Genomic DNA, 14,772 nt, shown 5'->3' with positions numbered 1-14,772 from the left:
GTGTTGCCCCTGGTCCTTACCACACTCCGTCGTGTGCTTGCGATCGTGCAATAATGTGGGTGTGTGTGTCTGTGCAGGCTATACACAGCAGTTATGTAGCGTGTATAGGGACTCACGCTTGAACGGCGAGGGCAATTACGTTGCTATTTACGCCAGACTGACTGAGACTTATCTGCGAGTCTGCATCTCCGAGGATTATGCACGTACTTCCTGCGAAGCCGCACACTACCCACCGCACCGATCGAGCCAGCTAATACCACCATCCCCCGTCAATTCAGGCTTCGTCACTCTTACTTACACACTTTGAGAGAGAACGAGGACTAGCGAGTTAAATTCAGAGAAAAACCGATTGCTTTTCAGTTCCTTCCTATAACGTACAAGCATGTGTACCCTCTTTCTCTCTGTGGGTATGTATCTGCTCAGAAGTGGAGTAATTACATTGTCAGAGAGCGACGAGAGGGAGGAAAGGCTTGCGCGCACCAGTCTCTGCTTTAGTCGAGTGTTTTTAATCGGAGAGATCTCGAGCTGGCAGGAAATTCACGAAGAAAAGTCTATTACTCGAGGACAGTAATCCCTGCGAGTTAATTCAATCAAAGCATTCCGCTAATTTAGAAGGATTGAGCCCGCGCGAATACTCGATAAAACATGGTAATTATCTAATTAATACTCAACGTTTCATTCGATACTTATACACATTTTTACATTGCCCGTTTGCAGGTTTACAGATAAAGACACTCGCCATCTATTGGTAAATGCTTGAAGTAACATTATCGTATTGTAAGATTTTCGTAACGATATATCAGATAAAAAATTGCCAAAAACAAGCCACAAAATGATAATGTATTTTAAAACATTTTATGCGGTGGTTTTTTGGTCATCAGGCCATTATTAACGTTGATCAGTATTTCTACCAGAGTAAAAAGTAATAGTGGTCAAGCAATAATGCTTAGGTATTACATATGCTATTTGTGAGCTACTTTGTTATTTTCAATTCAAGCCTTTTTTTATTTTTTCATTTACCAGACACCGCATCAGCCATTTTTCCCCCTTCTGTATAAAGTAAAGTTTTCTATATTGCAGTAATCCGTACATCGTAAGCAGTGAGAGTGCATCGCATTGAAAGGCTCGCAGCGAGCGTATATAATTTATATTTATGATGGCTTTTTAAAATGCATTTGATGCGGGAGCCGAAGGACTGCTGCTGCTGCTGCTGCTCGCGTTGTGCAGCAGCGATGATAAATCCCAAGCAGCAGCAGAGTGAGGAGTAGTGATCGATCGCAGTCAACCCTGGTAAACTATATTTACCGCGTTATATTATGCGCTTGCGATCCCGATATACTACGGAGCATATTCTCCAAACTGCAATGTCATTTTCTCATGCACTTTGCCAGTGGCGCGGCTTTTGTGTATAGGGCGAGCTCCGAGAGTATTATATAGAGTGTGAACCGATCGAGGCGGGCGCGCACGCTTGCTGCTACGTTGCCCGTGCAATATGCGAATTTATGTGCGGCTGATATTTATTACGGGCTGGCGGGACGAGGTTCGTGTACGTACTTACCTCATTTTCGAATTACTTCTTTTTTGTGGCAACGTGTCAACGAATTAATTTTTCACGGGCAAATATCTTACTTTTTATGACGCGTGTATCGTGGTACAGTCGAGTTTCTTGTTAAACATCCCGTCTTTTTCTTCACCTATTTAATTAAAGAGTTTTCTATTGTAATTTGTAGTTGAAGCTTGAATTTTATTCAGCGAAACGATAAGCTGTAAACGAAACTCTGTACTCTCCGCGATCTCATTATAAGCCGCATGAAAAAAAAAAAAAACAAGAAAGTATAACCATCAGCCTTGATTTCCATATTTATTATTCTCAAACAAAAAGGAGCTGTTCGTCAAAGCTCGTTATATACTACGCAGAATTTTCTCGTCTCTCGCTTGAAATACACTCACTCGGCAATGTGGAAACCGGCAGCGCCAATGGAAAAGGACTTTATTACGATATTTCAGATCAAAGTCGCCTTAGGCACTATAGGGTATATACACCGGCCACGATATATGCCATCGCGGGCACGAACGTCATTCGCACCGGACACACACACTCACCGATTCGATTAGCACACGTGTCGAGGGCTTTACTTTTTCCGTTCTTTATTTTATGCCACGCGTAACTCGCTACTTTAACGTTGCGTATACATCGAGTCATAGGAGCGCGTAAAACTTTGACGTTAAAGTTTGATTTTTTATATCGCGCCTGCAAGAAGCGACATTTTATTTTTAAAATTTTCAAATGATTAGCAGTCGTTGTTGATTATTAGTTGTCGAGATCGCGACGACCTCTCGAGCAAATCGAGCATTTTAAAAGCTTTTTGTATTTTGGAACAATCGCATTCAATTATCGTTATTGGCAAGATTATGCTTCATCAGCTACGGAGACATTTTCTCATCTTGTTTGACAAAGCTTCCACGATCGATCCGCGTATACGAACGCATATTCTCTCTATAGCTGGTAGAGCACAGATAAGCTCTCTCTCTCTTCATGACAGTGTGTGAAACGCTTCCGATGCGTCGACGGTCTCGCGAGATACTCCCATGTGCGAGCCTATCATCATATATGTATGTAGGGGTCGATCGTCTGCTATCGGTGTGCGCAGTGCAGCGTGGCGGCATCGGGATCGACGTGATTTTTGCGAGTCATCAATCCATAGCTGGACTTTTCTGGTGCGCGCGCACACACACGCGACGACCACGAGCAGCTTTTCGAGCGATCCGAGCGGCTTCGGACTTTGACACGAATAATAACTAAGTCGGCTATACGTATATGTATAGGAGAGCCGTGCGCCGAAGTTTATAATTCTAAATGCTCGTGCTCATTAGCGTTCGTCATGTTGAAGCTCTCGCGCGATGGCAGCTTGCGATAATGAACGATGTGTAAAATATAACGAGCCATCCGTGTGGAGTTTCGCCAGTGAGGGAAAAGTTTACTAATTTTTGGGTAAAACTAGCCTCTATATCTTTCTCATATTCCGTATGCGCACACGCAACGGTCCGCCGTCGCCGCCTTCACCGAGTGTGTGGATGTGTTCGCGCGCGATGCCAAGCCGTAAATGAGTCGCTCCGTTTCAGTATATGGCACTTATCCGACACTTACAAGCCGAGCGTGCACAGCTACGGTATGTATGGTGTACTATACACCGACGTGAGCCCCCATATACGTGAGTGTGTACGCGCGTCGCTAGCTCACGACAAGCATACCAAGTCACGATTTAATAGAGAGAGAGATGCTGCTGCTGCGCCTGGCGCCGCTTTTACCTATATGCTTGCGTTCGTTCAACCTATACATAGCAGCAAGCAGCACTACATTCGTTCGTCCTTTCGCGAAATTATAGCCTGCCGCTGCTGCATTGCCGTCATTCGGCAAAGCCTCCCGTTGAAATTCTAGTTAGTTATATAGCCTCGGCAGCAGCAGCCTGGCACGCTTTGAATTTCAGCTTTTATACTCGAAAGCTCGCGCGCGCAAGCTCGACGTTTCGGTTGCTTCTCTGCTGGCTGCCAATGTCTGCGCGACCTAGAGCTTTCAGTTACAAGCAACACACAAACGGCCGGATAGATAGATATGTATAGTTGCTCATTTCTCTTGCGAAGTCATGTCAAATATTTTACCACGCGTATTATTATTATTTCTTTTTTGCTCTTTCTCTCTCTATCTCTATTATTCCTCTAGTTTTCCGCGTATCATAGCTTACCATTTTTCTCCTATATTGTACGTGCACTATTTTTTTCAATCAAAACGAGTGGGTGCGAACCATTTCGGAATATGATTCCGCTCTCTCGCGCGTAAGCCGTAAAGTATCGTTATTAAAGTTCTATCTCGGAATTTTATTTCGCCATTACCAGCAAGTATACCGTCGTCGCAATTCCAATTGCCGTACTCTCGATTCTTTCTCTCTTTTTTGTTTCGTATATACTATATACAAAGAGCCAGCCTCTGTTTTCCATTCTCAGGCACTCTTCGCTACCGCCGCTGCTACTACTGCTGCTGCTGCTACTGCTACTACTACTACTGCTATACTTTGGCTGCGGTTAAAGCGCATAAACTTCACTCGCGGTTGGTGACGTTTCTCCATTTCTGCGGCCGTTTTCTCCTCCTCTACTACTGCTGTATTCTGGTTGCTCTCAACGAGTTCTTTATACATCTATATATATGCGTTAGACTGTGTGTAGGCGACAATGGCAACAAAGAAACGAACCGCAAACGCGCCCCGTTATATATACGCGTATAATATATGTTTAACGTCTCGCGGCCACTCTGCAGCGCGCCGTATACTTTTAAGGCTCTTTTCTCTGCCTCCTTAGCCGCGCTGCAATGAGAGAGAGAGAACGGAAAAGGGGAGAAATGGCGCCGGATGAATTTTCTTGCGCGATACGAGACGCTGCGCGGCATTGATGAACCGTCATAAAGCGCCCGGCAAACAGCTCCCTAACCCATTATATTTATATGCATGAAGTCAGGCAGCAGGGCGCAGAGGCGGTGTTGTTCGGTTTTCAACCCTTTTTGAGCGCGAGACTGCGCGAAGGGAGTGTGTAGAGCTTTTAACAAGCGAGTCGAGCAACTCATTACAATCCGTCGATGAATATACATACGTGCGCGCAGGGCTCGGATTTCTCAGGCCAATTTTCGAAAGTTTTTCAAGTGTTCATTACTTTATATAGGCCTTCAGGACTTTCATTATTTTTGAATATTAAGAAGGTGTACAAACGTATTTTTAAGCTGTTATTAAATATATTATGCTTAGCCTTCGTGAAATTTTCGCAATATATTTTTAAAAATTCAAAGAAGGTGATGACAAAAAAATAAATAAAATGAACTTCAACCAAAATCCTAAAGAAATATATGAAATCAAGGCTGAATACATATTTTCGAGGGGTTAGAAATTTTGAAATACTGTTTACAAGAGGAGCCGGAAATTATTTACCCTGTACAAACGAGGTAATAGCGAGATTCGGTTCTCCGGGATTTGCTATTTGATCTGACTATATGTGCGTGAAGAGGTCGAGCACACGCGACTCCGTGCAGCGCCGAAGATTCCCAGACAGCCGCATGTATTTCCATACATTTTGCGCAGTACCTCGTACTCACATCTAGATCCTATACTATACATGTATCGCCGCGCTACAGTTGCGAGCCCATAAATCATACAGTGGATCCTTCTTTTCTCTGCTGCGAGACTTACTAGTAACTTTTACATAGTGTATATATCTTTTTCCACTTCCTCGTGTGTATCGTGTGTGTACGCGTGTACCTCGGAGTCGTGTACTCCCACCTCTTATACCCTCGCATCCTGTCTTTTTATTCGGTATATCCTGCGAGACGAACTTGTCTTTCCTACTCCGGTGATATGCCCTGAGCTCGGGATACACAATATATAGTAGGTAAAAGCTCGCGTCACTTTCTCAAAGCAGAAGCGACAGCAGCTTCGTTTGATTTGTTGAGCTTGCTAAGCTCGCATCCGTCTTTCTCCCTTGTACACAATGCGCTATGATGCATCTTTGCCCAGCACATAATTAAAATCAATGAAAAAGTCGTTAATGTTGTAAATGGTTTTATTATTGATGTCTCTTCAATTAAATCGATAATCTAACGTGCAGAGCTGTAGTTGCATAAAAGTAATTAATACCGGAAATTCAATATCCTACGGAGCTTTCGATAAATAATTTCGCTTTCTCCTGAAACAAACAAAATATAAAATTTTATCAATAGCTCATTGTTCGATTCAATGGGTTTTTCTCTGCGAACAAAGGAAAATCTCATAAAAAATAGGGAACTCGATCTTCTTTGTGGACGGGTAAAGTTCCTCTCTCTCTCGATATCTGAATCTACGTACTCGGGGCAACTTTTCCGTTCGCATGCAAAGACCGTCTGCTACTCGGGTAAGAGGCTCCTCTCTCTCTCTCTCTCTCTCTCTTTCTCTCTTGATTGTTGTCTCTCTGTAGAGGGATATTCTCAAATATGTCGTCGTCATCGTCATCGTCGAGGAGTTGAAATGGCCTCGGGAGCAGTTAGCCACAGACTGCACTCGTAGCACAGCATATAAGCGCGCACACCACAATCGTAAGAGCGAGAGAGGAAGCGAGAGACATAGAGAGAAAGAGAAAGCTCCGAGCTTACGAGATACGTGCAGACGATAGAGGTCCGGCTCTCTCGGAACAATTCAACCTATATAATGTTCTTTCGCCCAGCTCTCTCTCTCACTCTTTGGATTTTATTGGAAAAAGAATTAGGTGAGAAGAATCGAATTGCCGAGCATCAAAAAATAAAAAAATGAGAATTGTTCATTGAATTACGAGATAATATATAAAGAGAGAAAAATATAAATATGAAATCTTGTTATATTTATGAAATTATTATACCCGGACGAAACTTATAAGATCCGTTCGATCGTGCTGTACGTTTTCTATAAAAAGATAATGTATTAAGTGGACATTTGACCAATAATAACTCAAGTCGAAAGTCTTATCTTTTATAGCGAAACTTTACTCTCGGATACTTTCTTGGAGAAGTGTTTCTATAGCTCGCAACTCGATGAACTAGGTCAAAATTTATATGAAATAAAATATCCGCGAGGAGCACGCGCGACACACGTGCGCGCGGGAAAACAGATTGCATCGCCTACATTCGCTGTGCCATTGTAAAATATGCGGACTCCTTGTGCGCGAATATTTGAGAGCAAAAATAAGGCGGAAACGCTGAGCCGAGGAAGCCGCCGCCTTGGGGCACCCGAGACATCGTGATGGATGATTTATAACTTAGCACGTAGCACAGCAAATGGCAGTAACTTTCAACCTTATATATTATAGTATTTGCGTTTACCTTATCTGAGCGTAACATCGCGTGAAAACCATTACACACCTTGCTTGCACGTGTGTTACTTGTATACAGACTGCATGCGCTGCTGTATGTCTAACTTATAAGCCGTGTAGTTCACGATGCAATACAAGAGCTAAGCAAATAGTGATTAATCGATGAAAATATAGCGAATATTGCACGCAATTATCCTGTTGCGTTGTGTATTTAGCCATATTCTACTTGACACATGGAATGTTTCCTTAATTTGAATTGAATGAAAAACAGCTTATTACCATTTTTTTTTATTTTAAATATTTAATTGAGTCATAATTTATCGATTTTCGTAAGATTACACGTTCTTTAAGTGCATATATAATAACCTGAACATGAAAATTTAACTGTTTTGAAAAATTCAGGAAACTACTTTAATATCACAATATTACTTCAAGACTCCATCACTAGATGGCGTGTATCTTTAGTTTTAAATCTGCAAGTGGCAAAGTAAATATAATTGTATAAGTTAAAAAGAAAAAATAATCGAATAATGGTTTATATAGGGTCAATTTATATAGGATCAATTTCCCCTATAAGTTATTGTAATTTGAGATTGTATAGCTTGCGAAAGTTCTTCACTCTAAAATTTTTAGCATGAGCTTTCAAATCCTCTTTTAAAAACAGCCTATTACCATTTTATCATAGCTAAACCCTCGCAGCAATTATCCACATAATCTTATGAGTAGGCTGCGATATTTTATGGACTTTGTGCATTGGATTAGTTGTAGAGCCTTGGTTAAACGTTTTATGCTGCGTTATACTTAAGCAGAGAGAAATGGTTTGCCATAAATAAGTAGTGGCTATAAATGTTTCGCTGTAAAGAATCCATCTCAAACGTAACTGTAATCGAGAGGCACTGATAAACATTTATCCGCAAAATCGGACGCTGAGCATCGTTGAAGAAAATCAACGCAATCGATTTCCTATAAATAAATGGCGATTTTCTAAAACCATAAAAGGTATATGGGCTAGCGTCGCGGTAGTACATGGGCCGAAATAGCGTGAAATTCGCTATTTAGAGAATCGCTAAATCTCAGACACCTGCTGCCCCGATCGCGCGCCGCATTAACATCTCTGCAGACTGATTCACGTGCAAATTAATGACAGTCGCGCGCGCTTATATACCCATTTGAAAAGTGCTCCTGGCAACAAACCAGAGTGAGAGAGACGCTATACATAAGAGCCGTGGTGTCTGTATGGCTGCGTATGTCCCTCTATGGTGGATAAATCATTCATCGCGCTTGCGAGAGGGTCACACACCGCGGCACCACGTGGAATATATTCTTTAGTTCGCGCGCGGGGAGCAAATAGAGGCGAGCGTATATAATTCGTGCAGCGCAGTGCATGGGCATGGGCTGCTATGGAGAGGAAGGGAGAAGTCATGATAATATAAACTAGCGACACGGGAGCTATTCCATATTTAGCGCCAACGGCTCACAGCATACAGAAAAGCTCGAGGTCGCGGGCTACGCTTCGTGACAGAGTCTCGTATATGCGGCATTGCGGTGAAAGAGAGAGAGAGAGAGAGAGGGGCTAGGGAGAGCAAAAGAGAGAGAGAGTGAGAAAGAGAAGGAATAAATAAGAGAATACACACACGGGTGAGAAATCATGCGGTGCGCCAGCGCAGATATCGCACATGCCGCACAACGCAGTGTATGACTCGAGAGAGATTTATGTCACAAGCTCGAGCTAGTCGACGACTATACGACGACTATACTACTACGACGACGACGACGTCGACGGTGACTCAGGTGTGAGAGCAGCACACATTATATAGCGAGCTACGTACGTGCACGAGACGGCGGAATACGAGTCGTCGGCCCTTGAAAGCTCTCACACTCATACACACAATGTCGTTAAATCACGGCAGCCGAGAGCAGACTATACTACTATACACTCACTGGACGCGCGTCGAAAAATCCGAGCGCCCGACGACGACGACGACTTATTTGTGTGACATACGCGCCGAATGATCGACCTGACTCTCTATATATTGCTCTCTACCCCGCGCATAAGCTGTGATTTGCGAGGCGCATTGTTGTTCCGCGACTCAATTGCCCCGAGTACCGTATGAGAGCCGAACACGTGGAGAGAGATATGTTTTGTATAAATCGCCATTTAAATCTACTGCTGCTGATGCTGCTGCTCGCGAGCTTTTTATTCGCTTGGACAAATAGAATTCGAGCTGCTGCTGCTGGGTGCACTCGAGCAAACAAATTTTTTTTTCATACCCCGCACTTTTCTAATCGATCCCCGGCAATTCGAATTTCCGAAGCGCGCGACTCAAAAAACTAGTATGAATGCTACGCAGTGATGTCGAAAATGAAGCTATTTCATGCATATGCGTTCGGATTACAATTTACACAAGCTCTCTGCGTGCATATACGATAACGTATGCGCAAGAGAGACTAGCTTCAAAGCCAATCTCTACTGTATATATGAAGTTATGGACAATCCATGTAGCGTATAAGCTGTATCATCGTTGTACCAACGAATTGACTTTTTTAATAAAAAAAAAGTACGAGTACCCGCAAAAAACCAACGCGACGTTTATTTATTTTTTTTTTCCTTTCAAATATAGAGTAAAAGTCGGAGGCTTTGCACTACGCGTATAGTATGAACAAGAGTAAACTCAAAATTACGCTACATTAGCGTAGTAATATAGGCAATAACGAATTCAGCCGAATATTTCCAAACGATGGGGCGCGCGAATCCCGTATGCCATTTATGTATACAGGCATGTGTATATAGGGCTCTACGCGAAGTGCTTTCGATGCAAAATGAACAAAATATATATATCGCGCTGCGCGTTTATACGCGCGCTATCTGTAGGGCCAATAATAAAGAGCTCGCGCGCGTGTAGCGCATTAATTGAACGCGCTATTATTAACGAAGATTTTCCCGTTGTAAAAGTCAACGGTCTGCACGCACTTAAAGCCATAAATCTTAGTCAGCCAGTGAAAATCATGATTTATAAGGAGTCCATTTTAGGGAAAATATTGATAATAAAATCGAATTTCGTTCATTTACCGCGAGCTATATCGCGTGTACGATAATGCGCACAGTGTCGCGAGTCGAATCGCTAAAACGTGCGAGACGCGGCATGAGCCTGCATCGGCGCATATATATTTATACGGCGCGTACGTGCTATATAGCTTTTGCTTTTGCTCGAGCGCTATCAACATGCGCAGCGACGAGCAATCAAGCGATATAATAGTCTTTTCGGGGTAGCGCGATGAGGCCAGCGCGTACATTTCGGCCTTTTTCCGATGGAGTACACACACTCGTATAACGTAGAGCGACTCAATGCTGCTGATTGCACATGGATTTTGAAGAATCGATTGAACATTACTTATGCGTCAAGGGGGTGTGAAGTGTATGTGCGAAGAGAAGAAAGAGTCCAAAATTGGGTGCTTGCTGAAAGCTCGTAATAATAAAGTGTAATAAAGACAGGCTGAAATTCGAAACTTCATTATTGCGATATTAATATATATGAACTCCATTAAAACTGTATATAATATTCCATGCTTCGTTGGTCAAATTAATTTTATATTGTAATCATACGATTAAAAAATAAAAAATGAATTATAAAAGTTTTTGCAAATTTAAGAAAATTACTCTGAAAATGTTATTTCTGAAATGTCCATGAGTAAAAAAATTTACAGCCAAGAGAATTATTTTAATGCCTATGAGGAGTAATTTAAAAATAAACTAAGAATAATGCGGTAGAAGATCCTTTCAAATTCCTTGTGAAAGATCACTCTTGCATTGATCATCGGTACGTTGCTATCAAATCTATATCACTACGGGTGAAAAATCAGCCGATTTCTGGCGTTATGATTGTGTGTGGTAGTGGAAAATTTTCGCTTGATTACTTACGAATAAAAAGCGAGTTGGACTGAAAAAAATCGGTGCTTCAGTGGTCGTTATACCTATACAATACGTGTACACCTACACAACAACGCTTGACCACCAGTCGAAAACCATCTTTTATTGGCTGTCGCGCTGCACACGTACACACCACAGCAGATCGGCCGGAACAAGCGAACACCTATGCGTGCGCAGGTTTATTTTATACCTATATTCCGGGCCGATACCCCACACGCGAACGGTAGGGAAGAGAGCATACGGAGTTTTTTTTCTGCCGAGCCAGCGTTACTCCCGCAAATCGTTTCAATATCTGCGGATGAGCCACGCTCCAGGGGTACAAGGCTTTTTTGAGTGGTAATTATCTGCAGGTTCAATGAGACTGCTCACGACGTGCCTACTTCTGATCCCACGGATTGATATTCTTTTCCGGAAATACATTCGCAATATTATTTTCCTCAGCTATTGATTTTTTTCAGAAACAATGACGGAATAAATCATGAATATAGTTGAATAAAATTGCCAAGCTGAATAGAAATTTGAGATTCAACATCTAATGATGCCCTTTGTTTGTTTCAGCCATCGTGGATGAGAAGTCGAGAATACTGGGACGACAGTTTCGAACAACGCTATTCTGAGTATAAAAAAGATTCGAGAAGACCACCCTTAAAAGTAAGCATTTTTTTTCTAATATCCAAATCGAAATTTTATTTTAAATTAAATTAGCACGCGTGTGAATCTCATCCCGTGAAACGAAATAAATTCATTTCGGGAATGACTTTGAAAAATGTTTGGACAAAGCGCAGCAAGAGCGGTTACTTAATAAAATTAGTTTCGAGTTCGTCTGTGCCAGTTGCAGCAGAGATTACGTGTCCCAGTTTTTTTCTGTTGCCATTGAGCTTCACTGTACGAAATTGTTTGTACGACAAATTTAAGGTGAAATATATACGTTAGTAGCACATATTTGTCGGAGTTTGCGTCAAAGTTTGAGAATGCTTCATGTTTGACTTTTCCTCGTGCGAGTAGGTACGTAGCGCACTCACGCTCGCGCGCACCAGGTACATATTATATCCATAGTATCAAGTGGAATTTCACTTTGAAGTTGAAACAATGCAACAGCAGCTTAAGTCCTTACCGAACTTAAACTCGTTAAAGCATACATATAGAGAGCTGCACGTCGAGCCCTCATATTATCATTTAAACTTTACTGTAGTACAAAGCCATTTTTGTTCGAGTGTATAAACAAGACTTTTTTCAATGCTGCTAACTTTAATGATCATTCGAATCGCGAAGAAAAGCCAATATCGTTTAATCATGATGGGGTTGAATGGTTCACTAACCACTAAATTCGTGAAAAAACCTGATCCACTTATAATTGAAATCGATTTCTTTAACGTTCATATAAAAAATATACTCAGCTATTCACTGGAAACTCTTTCAATCGCGTAAAATTGCAACGTTTAGCTCATCGTAAATTTCGCTCTCGCAAGTTTGAGTGCGTTTGAGAGTTTAGTGCACTCCAGGAGAATGCACTATGTATATAAATATGTACAGTCTCGCGCGCGCACATGATACCTTGAAATGGCAAGTAATCGCGCGACGCGTTGACGCTCTTTTCTCTGGCTCTGTGCTATATACCTATCCCAGCCGCTTTCTACTGAGTATTTATGACGTGGATTTATCACGTTCGTGTGTGTCGTGCGTTTACATCGTCCGAGGGTGTGTAGTCCGACGCTTTTGTCCGTGAAATTTAATTTACCAAGCGATCAAGCACCTATACCAACATTTATACATAAATATAAACAATTTAAATGTGCTTGAAATGAGATATTAAACTCATTTATTCTAGTACAAAAATGTACTTTTTCTATAGGTTGAAATATTGAATAAAAAATTATTCTAGAATAAAAATTGTTCTGGATCGTAAGAATAATAAGTTTGAAATCTGGTAATTTTTATGTTGTTTTGAAAATAGTGCTATGAAATCGAACGCATTAGTTATTGATGCAAACAAAATAATTTTTGCTACCTTTATTTTCTCTAGAAAATATTCAAAAAATGATCGGTCAAATGATCCCTTTTATTATTATACAATGTTTAAAAATAACATTAATAGGCTTATTATAGTATCTTTATAAATAGAAATAATCACTTTATCAGCAAATTTAGTAAAATCTTTCGCTAGCTCATGTTCGATCAATTCGAGGTCATGAATAGTTATAGGAACCAAGTGGATAAAAAATAAACAGAGGGAAGTAATTAACTGTACATGAAATCTGGTTAAAAAATGAAACACCTCAACAACATGTACGAAGGTGTCATGATAGTTGAACACCCAAGGTTCTGATAAAATACCATCATTTCAGCACAATATTGATTAAAATTTTGGAAAAAACATATGTATAAGTATTAACACATATTTACAATTTTCAATCATCTTTCTTCTCTCAACTGTGGCATGCATAAACTTTGCAACCTTTATGAATGGTTTTTTGGTGTTTAAGCAAATGCACTTTTTGTCCAAATTTTTTCTCGCACTCGTCACACGCGTAATCTTTACGACCTTCGTGTACTGTCTTTTGATGTCTGATTAAATCCGACTTATTTCCAAATTTCTTCTCGCAATTATCGCATGCATAAACTTTTCGACCTTCATGGACTGTTTTTCGGTGACAGATGAACGTGCTTTGATACCCGAATGTCTTCTCGCACTTGTCGCATGCAAAATCTTTACAACCTTCGTGTACGGTCCTCAGGTGTTTTAACCAAACAGATTTAGTTCCAAATTTCTTCTCGCAATTTTCACATGCGAAATTTTTGCAACCTTTGTGGACTACTTTTTGATGTCTGATCAAATTTCCCCGTTCGCCAAATTTCTTCTCACAATTTTCGCATGCGAAATCTTTACGACCGTCCTGGACTGTCTTTTGGTGTTTCAACAATTCTGCCTTACGTCCAAATTTCTTCTCGCAATTCTCACATGCGTAATCTTTGCGATCTTCATGAGCTTTCCTTTGGTGTTGGAGTAAATGCTGTTTACGTCCAAATTTTTTCTCACAATATTCGCATGCTAAATCTTTACGACTTTCGTGAACTGTCTTTATGTGCACGAGCAATCTATGTTTATTTCCAAATCTCTTCGCGCATATTTCACATAAGTAATCCTGGAAAAATTCGTGGAATATTTTTATGTGCTTGAATAAAGTTGATTTATTTTCAAATTTTCTCACGCACTTGTTGCAAGTGAATTTTTCACGATCTTTGTGTATACTAATTTTTGGTGCGTAAATAAACATGATTGTTTCACAAATTTCTTTTCGCACCTGTCACAAGTGAAATTTTTGCAGCCTTTGTGTACCGATATTTGATGTCTACTCAAATGACTTCGAAACTCAAATTTCTCTTCACACTTGTCGCATGATAAGACTTTTTTTCATTATGAATTGTGTCTCGGCGAGTTATCATGTTTGGATCTAGTGTAAATGCCTCCTGACACATATCATAAACATATTTTTTGTCGTCTGAAACCGCAATATCGTTTTCACTTAAATGATCTTTAGAGACAACTTTCTCGGATTTTTTCCCACTTTTATTCATTTTAGTATCTGAATTAAACAATGGATCTTATTTAGTGTCACGAATATCAATTGAGTAAAGTTTATCTTTTGGTGTTATGGTTGGTTTCATCGCGAAAGACAACATTCAAACTAATTTATTTTTACTATAAATACAAACAGTGTTCACGGGATGATGCCAAAATAGTTTATAATAATATTGTTTACAATTAATTTATTTATCTGTTTATACATCATTCTTACAATATTTGAAATAATTAAAAATTTTAACTTGGCAATGATTTCTGCGAAGAATTTCTTTGCCCTCTAAAACTAAGTACTTCAAAAAAATTCTCGAAAAATAACAACTAGTTTTCACAAAAAACATCAAATAAATGGATCCTTACACGCATATAAAATGAAAAATTGTATTATTAATTTCAAAATTGCCGG

The 14,772-nt window shown here is 40.4% G+C and overlaps 1 protein-coding gene across 3 annotated transcripts in view; it reads left to right on the top strand.

Moving 5' to 3' along the window:
* The window catches only part of LOC106652640 (alpha-mannosidase 2), a 106,618-nt gene that overhangs the window by 60,056 nt on the left and 31,790 nt on the right, over nt 1-14,772 (top strand). For all 3 annotated transcript variants that reach the window (XM_014371715.2, XM_014371716.2, XM_014371714.2), the window contains exon 3: nt 11,345-11,437. In XM_014371715.2, coding sequence (XP_014227201.1) covers nt 11,345-11,437 — 93 coding nt within the window. The remainder of the gene's footprint in view (nt 1-11,344; nt 11,438-14,772) is intronic.

This window comes from Trichogramma pretiosum, unplaced genomic scaffold (assembly GCF_000599845.2).
Source record: "Trichogramma pretiosum strain Unisexual culture from Peru unplaced genomic scaffold, Tpre_2.0 scaffold26, whole genome shotgun sequence".
Classification (NCBI taxonomy): Eukaryota; Metazoa; Arthropoda; class Insecta; order Hymenoptera; family Trichogrammatidae; genus Trichogramma; species Trichogramma pretiosum.
This window is presented reverse-complemented; position numbering and strand designations above follow the sequence as displayed.